This window comes from Benincasa hispida, chromosome 9 (genome assembly GCF_027475165.1).
Source record: "Benincasa hispida cultivar pf3 chromosome 9, pf3_genome.v1.1, whole genome shotgun sequence".
Classification (NCBI taxonomy): Eukaryota; Viridiplantae; Streptophyta; class Magnoliopsida; order Cucurbitales; family Cucurbitaceae; genus Benincasa; species Benincasa hispida.
The window spans coordinates 8,243,938-8,251,443 of record NC_143486.1 but is presented as its reverse complement, the minus strand read 5'-3'; the positions used below and the strand labels follow the sequence as shown (position 1 = coordinate 8,251,443).

General features: G+C 33.3%; 1 protein-coding gene across 2 annotated transcripts; it reads right to left on the bottom strand.

The window, feature by feature from the left end:
- Positions 1-971: 971 nt before the first annotated feature.
- ATXRCC1 (BRCT domain-containing DNA repair protein) lies at positions 972-6,673 on the bottom strand. Of its 2 annotated transcripts, XM_039043808.2 has the most exons (8): positions 6,545-6,673; positions 5,772-6,019; positions 5,476-5,664; positions 4,863-4,974; positions 3,174-3,256; positions 2,851-2,961; positions 2,537-2,623; positions 972-1,608 (listed from the first exon to the last, which is right to left on the bottom strand). In XM_039043808.2, the coding sequence occupies exons 2-8, from the start codon at positions 5,988-5,990 to the stop codon at positions 1,297-1,299; spliced, it is 1,113 nt and encodes a 370-aa protein (XP_038899736.2). In that variant the 5' UTR covers positions 5,991-6,019; positions 6,545-6,673; the 3' UTR covers positions 972-1,296. The 2 variants fall into 2 exon arrangements, with proteins under 2 accessions (XP_038899736.2, XP_038899734.2); XM_039043806.2 differs by lacking the exon at positions 6,545-6,673 and having other exon boundaries at positions 5,772-6,123.
- Between the last annotated feature and the right edge of the window lie 833 nt (positions 6,674-7,506).

The following is a 7,506-nucleotide window of genomic DNA, read 5'->3' as shown; positions in this document are numbered from 1 at the left end:
ATAAGAGAAAACCAAAATATTTCGTCTGTTTTTTTTTTTTTTTTTTTTTTAATAATTATTATTATTCTTTTAATTTGTATCCATTTTTTAGATTATTTTACTTTTTTTTGTTTGGCTTGATTTTCTCCTAAAATATTTGATATTGAGAAACAAACAAACAAACAAGTTTATACTAAAATTAGTTATAGTATTCATACTATCCACTTAAAAATACATACCAATCTCATAAAAATTAAAAACTAAAAATAGAAAATAAAGATTTTCAGGCCCAAGAAAACCATCCGTTAAACTTTAAAAAATCTCTAATCAAATTTATCACAAACTAAAGTCTCATTTGATAACCATTTCGTTCTTTATTTTTAACTTTTGAAAATTAAGCCTATTTCTTTCCATTTTAAACTATTGGCCAAATTTAAAAAACAAAAGCTACTTTTGAAAAGCTTTTTTTTTTTTTTTTTTTTTTTTTTTTTTTTAGTTTTCAAATTTTAGCTTGATTTTTTAAATTATTGGTAAAAGGTAGATAAAAAAAATATGAAAGTAGTGTTTATAAACTTAATTATAAAAAACAAAAACAAAAAACCTAATGATTATCAAACCGAACCTAAAAGTTTAATAAATTATAACTTAAACTTTAAATTTGTTTAAGAAAACACCTAAAGAAAATTAAAATATTAGGAAACAGATTGCAACTTTTCACAAATGCGTTTAAGGAAAGATAGTAACCACATGATGAAATAACAACTTAGTAGATAAGACATCAATTGTCATTCTTATGATTCATGGTTCAATCTCCACCGAAAGGGGTTAAAAAAAACCATAATAACATTTTTGTGTAGTTTAGCCTTTATTTTATCTTCCAACACTCAAGCTTTTAACTTTCAGCATCTTCACCAGACTTCTCTTTCTTTCCAGGACATGAAAAAGATGTAATCAGCAGTCACACAAGAATAAACTTGAGAAGCACAAAAATATAGAACCAAAAAATGGACATATTCTCACTTACTAGAATAAAACATGCAGATTACGGCAACAATGCAGACCAGCAAAAGAGTTATAATGTATGTTTGGAAGTGATTTTAACACTTCTGTTACATTCAAAATCGTTCTAGAACACATTTTTAATCACTCAAAATCAGTTCAATGTTTAATTTTATACTTTTAAACATATTTTCCATACTATTAAAATTGATTTCGAATGCTTAAAAACATTTTCAAGTGATTTTGAAAATGAAACAAGTAATCACTCCCAAACACGCCGTTACTCTATCTAAATCAAGTTGAGCTAAAGGACCTAAACTAAGACTTCTTACAAGCTACTTTCTGGAATGCAATGTCTATCTCATCCTCAGTCATCTCAATCGTGTCATCACTATCATATTCCTTTGGTTTACGACCATTCTTCGGTTCTTTATTGACATTTGGCTTCTTCTTTCTTTCTGTGGAACTGTCAAGTAGAGAATTAAGTTCTATTTCATAAATCCTTTTAGAATCTGAAGCATGCCTGCAAAGTTCCTCCTTTGATATTGACTCTTTCTTATTGCCAAGCTTTGCCAGCTCTTCCACCACCTGAGGAACGAATTTCCATTCTTCAGTCATCTGATTGATGTCCTGCATATGAATTAAATGTGTTTAAACTGTCAATCAAAAGCTGAGAGCAGATACCTTTTCTATTTTGCGTTAAATAAAATAACTGAACAATGAAGCATGCAGGCCTAATGCGAGAAGGGGATTTGGATTGGTTGAGCATAACGAGAGAAGTGAGTAAAATATTTGAAAGGATACTAGTGTGGACCGTGAAAGTACCAAATCCAGCACCAATTGAACTCGAATTTATTTCAAGCCAATAGAAATCTGCAATACAATGGTTCTCAAACTAAGTTGCAATGAGCTATGGTGTCAATTTGTCAAGGCTTGAAATGCTGATCATCCACAGTATAGCTGATTGGTCCGTATTATCATCTGTTTTCTCACTCTAATGAGATCATTTAGGAAATAAGGGATGAGAGGCTTGAGCTAAAAGCCATATAATCTTATAAGAGGACTAATAAAATTTTATTTGCTTCACAGGAAAAAAATAAACTTAGAAAAAGAGCGACGGATCCTTCCAATAAGACATATTACTTATCCCATGAATAAAAAATGTTTAAATACTGCATTCGTAACTAACTGAAGATGTGACAAACGGGGAAGTTAACTTGCTAATAATTAAAACCCTACAAAGCAATTGATCAAGGCAAGACTTGATGAATTTATAATAAGTACGTACAAATCTTCAACTATATCAGGTCAGTTTGTAAAATCTGAAAGACGTATGAATCTTCAACTATATCGGGCCAGTTTGTAAAATCTGAAAGACATTCTGCTAGACGGAAATCTCAACAAAATGGTCGCATTTTAACGAACAAATCTGCTACTTATTCATCGATATTTTTTACACGTTATCATATAGTTAGGAAAGCATTTAGTAGCGTAGTGCTGCAAAGAATAAATAAATTGATCATAACTACACAACCGCCAGAAGGAAAATACTGTCTACCTGATTTTGATGAAGAGAATCGATTGCATCTTGTAAACAAGTTAAAATTCCTTCTGCTGCTATTTTCTTTATCTCACATGGATCTGGCTACAAGAGGTTTAAAATGAAGAATTAAAATCAAAATAATATCAATGAAGTTTCGCCATCTATCCAAATTTGAAGTGTGCAAAAAAAGGAAGAGTTCCACACATCCCTAAAAACCAAGGGATTGAGTGAGAAGATGCCAGGTGGCCAATGAACTCACATGGGTCACTTGGTGCTTGAAGAAGTAAAATCTATATATTGCATAAAAGGGATAAGCACGTTTGTTCTACCTTTTCTTCCTGACTCTCTAGCCAAGAAAGTGTCTTATGGTAATCATCAATAGCCCATTTCTTCAATTTCAAAGGAGAAAAGCACTCTCTTGAAGAATTGATCTCTCTACTCTGCATATATCACACAATCAATTGTAGAAATAGCTATATATCAGGCATTGGTTCCCATATGAAAACAAATGATGTAGCTGAACAATAATGTGCATCCCGCAAAAGGTCTAGCTTTGCTTTGTTACTTCCCATACAAAGCATACAAATCACTAATCAGGATGGAAAAACAAAGATGATAAGACATATACTTTCACAAGAACCAGACTATTTACCTGAGCTATCTCCTGCTCATGTGGTTTTAAACGTGAAGCTTTCTCAACCGGTTTCTGAGGTTTCTTGGATGATGATGGAACAGCTGCAACCGTACATCCCAGGGATGAAAATGAATGATGAGAAATTCAGAAACGATTCTTTCAGCATCAGGTACAAGGTGAAGGAACAAAAGCACCAAAACATTGCAAAAATCAGGATAACTACAAAATGATAGGCACACTACTTCAAGTGTCCAAGGTCATGACAACAACCCACACTAGCTTTTAGTTATTCATTCTATGATTTTGAGAGAGCAATTTGTAATAGGGAATCTAATGGGGCTCCCTCTGCTACGACTTTGGAAGCTTCTCAATTGATTATTGATAGAAACTCAGGTGTTTTTCAAACTCCTATGATTCATCGAAATGGAATGAGAGACTAGAGGCCTTTCATACGCTCCCAAAAAAGGGGGAAAAAAAGGAAAGGAATTTATTTGGTTTACGGCTGTAGAAGCCAAAGAGCCAAACTGGCATTATACAAGGAGATTTTACCGAGGCCTGAGGCATCAGGTTCTCCCTCAGGGAGCGACAATTTACTCCTTGAATTCTCTTTTTGGATCATTTAATGGTTAAAGGTGCCTTTCTTTGGGTATTATAAGCTCCCAGTGGTTTTTTATCGGCCTAATTTTTCTCCTCCATTTGGCTAGCTCCAATAGCCGGGTTTTCTTTATTTTTCTCTCTCACTTCTCAATTCTTCTTTTTCTTTTTTTCTTTTTATTTTTGTTTTTGTTTTTTGGGATCATTTCCTTGTAGGCTTATGTTTTGGGGTTATTTGTTGGAGCCTTGTTCTTGGAGTTGCTGTTCCTGGATCCTTTAGCTTGATGGCTCATTGTTTCTGATTTTCTTTATGTGTCTTTTTTGGTTGTGATGCTCCTATTCGAGGTTATTTTTGTTTCATTTTTCTTTCCTTTTCCTCCTCACTCCCTCGAGAGTTTGTTTTCCTGAATATTTCCTTATCATATTATCAACAAAAAGTTAATAAAAATTTGTTTCTTGTTAAAAAATGAGCACAACACAGTAAACAATATTCAGAAAAGAAATCTTCATTGCTCATTGTTTTCTAGCTGGTTCTTCTAATGTAAGATGGTGAAAATAAGAACCATATATTTCTTAGTTATAAAATCACTTACAAATGCTGGAGTGAGGTTCTTAAGGAATTTAACCTTGGTGTATGGTAGATTCCCTCACCGTGAACCTTCACTAACTCCTTTGTGGCTTCTACAGAAATCTAAGTTTTTGTGGCTTTGTGCAGTAAAAACACTATAATGTTCAAGGAAAGGAATTAAAGAACATTTTGAAGGAACCAGCAAGGTTGGAAGAAGATTTTTTATTTGGGAAAAAGATTAAAATTCTGGGTTGTTTTGGTTTACACTCTCTTCCTCTCGAGTTATAATGACACCTTTCTCATCGCAACCAATTTTAGTGGCTTTTGTAACCTCCTATAATTTTTCTCACTCTTTATATTTTTCATATGATCACTGAGAAGTTTGTTTCTTCTTAAAAAAAAAGTTGGTAGATCGACAAAAATGCATCATAGTTTGTGACCATAGTTCTATGACCTATTGTGCCCGCTAGGGTTACGGTGGTTGTGACTAACATTAACATTTAGTAGAACTACAGCCATGAAAACATAGGCATTTTCTAGATCACCTTGGTTAGCTTCACGTGCAAGGTTGCTTCTTCTCCAGGGTTTTCCAGCATAGAGGAGGTAGCTTTCAATGTCAACGAGCCTCTTCTGTGCATAACATTCTGAAATCCACTCCTAAGAAAAACACAGAATGAGAGCACTTAGAACCTAAATCAACAATTTAGAATCCCGGTCTCAGTTACACAATCAGATGATGATAGAGTCAGATTTTAGAGTTGATTTCTAGAGACGTCTAAATTTAGGGGAAATTGTGCCAATACTGGATATGCTTCAAAGGGAAGCAATACGATATAATAAGCTTAAAGAAGAATAAAACTTATTAGTTTTCATCACCCAAGAAAAGGAACCCATGACAAAAGCAAGACTGAGAATATTTCAAAATAACCACAGACTATTCAGAACCTACTAAAATAAGCAGAAATTTATTTCATATCATCAACAACATAGAGGAATTGACACCAAACATAATGCTATCAAATTTTCATTTTAATCAAATCTAGCATTAGATAAATTTTGAGTAACCGACTCTCAGATTCCTACACATCAAAGCCAGCACAATTTTTCTTTGAAAAACTCTCTGGTTAATGTTTAAGTTTTTGTAACAAAGAAAAAAACCTTTGATACTATTGTTCCGCAATCTGATTCCACTTGTCGAAATTTTGGGGTATTTGGAAAAGCACAGATCAACAAAGTGCAATCTGAGTTCCAATCAGGCTTATATTGAGCTCCCATTTCTAATGCTTGAGATCGCAAAATGCTGCGCTCAGGATTAACAAAACCTGATAACACGAAAACTACTCCTTCCTGCATTTAACGTTGGTAATTTAGTTTAGTGCGACAGTCAATGATCAAAATATGTAAAAATGACACGTCAAAAGAAAACAAGGGGTGAAAAGAGACAATATGTGAACCAGAAGTCTGGAGAAATCACGGTGTAATGAACTGCTCACTGGACCTTCACCATTTCCTTTCTCTTGCTTAGGCTCTTTAGCTTCAACATCATTTCCAACAGAACCAGAACTGTTTGGTTTCTTGCCTCGAGAAGAACTCCCATCGTCCTTCCCACTCATCCATGAAGGAAGACTGCGCTTATCATTGCCACCACCCTCATTGGTCTTTGAATCTGACATATCGCTCCTACTAAGCGATTAAATTTCTACTACTAGGCTGAAATTTGTCAGTTCATCTAAAATGCGATGAAGGCTTGCAGGAATACTCGAAAGACATCCGCTCTCAAAGCACCAAAGAGGTGCGAGTAAGAGCCTACAAAGATTATGGACGCTATTTTACAATTCCGAAACAACTTCAAATTATTGCCAGGAGACAGAAACATAGAGGCAAAGTGCACTGATGATTAAACCTAACCAAAACTAAACGAATTCAAATAAGTTCTCAATACCGGATCGAACTCGAAAAACTAATGTTACCACTTTATAGCACCATATAGCGAAGAATAATAGACAATTAACACAACATTTGCTAGCCAACCGACATGAAAATGGCTGTATTAAGCTCAAATGAGGTCAAGAAACAAGTTGTGCAAAGATTGAGCAATAAATGTGCATTAAGTTTCGCATGCAAGTGAAATTTGACCACTGACATAACAGCGTTACGTGATCGAGTAGGGTTAGCAAGAAATCGGCAAGGATTGCAGGAAGATGATGATTGAAATTAGAAACGATACCTGAATTCCACTTCCAGTGAGTTCACTCGGAAGGTTCTGAGTCGATTCAAGAAGTCAGCACCTAGCCCTGCTGCGATTGCGACCTTCCCCCACCGTTCCGCAATATAGAAACTGTTACATTTATACTTCAGACCCCGTAATTTTATCAATTTGTGTTTTTGGCCTGAAAATATATATTCCTTTTAATTTATCAATATTCTATTTACAATTTTAACTTAAAAATTAATACACATATAAAATGATAAGATGGAATCTTTATATAACATATCATGGTGAAATTGTTTTAACAATAGTCCTGGCTAAATCATATATTTAATTTGGAAAGATAATATTAATTATCTATGACATGTTTAGAGATAATTTTAAAGAATTATTAAAATCTCTTCTCTCGTATTAAAAAACTTAATACTTCATAATCATATAAAAATATTTTTTCATAGGTTAAAAATTGATTTTGAATGATTAAAAATACGTGGGAGTAATTTTGACTGAATTTTTTTTTTTAATCTTTTTAAAATCATTATGTACATAATTCTTTTTTTTTAATTGTTTTGAAAAACAATAGAAGTGTTCACGAATATTTTATAGTTTTTAAATATTAGTTAAATGTCAAAACTAACATAGCTCAATTGTTATGTTATTATTAACCTCACAATTAACTATTTGATTATTCCACCCCACTTATCTTAAAAAATATTTAAAATTAGTTGTATGCATGACATTATTAATTTTTCATCCTTCTATTTTTTCAAGGAAATATTCAAAATACTATTTTTTTTAAGTAATGTTATTTTAATAAATTAACAAAAATAAGGTTGGGCTGAAATTATTGACAAAAATGGGGTGGTGTTATTGTGGACCTGGTACATAATTACCCCTAAATCGTGGATGGGGTCCACGACTTCCTCCGCACCACGTGAATCTGTCACACCTGGTAGTGACCTGACACACGTAGACTGCCA

Coding starts and splice junctions, on each gene's coding strand:
- ATXRCC1 (XM_039043808.2), bottom strand. CDS start 5,990: ATGTCAGATTCAAAGACCAATGAGGGTGGTGGCAATGATAAGCGCAGT. Junction 5,665..5,771: donor GTGATTTCTCCAGACTTCTG/GTTCACATATTG, acceptor CGTTAAATGCAG/GAAGGAGTAGTTTTCGTGTT. Junction 2,962..3,173: donor ATGAGCAGGAGATAGCTCAG/GTAAATAGTCTG, acceptor TGATATATGCAG/AGTAGAGAGATCAATTCTTC.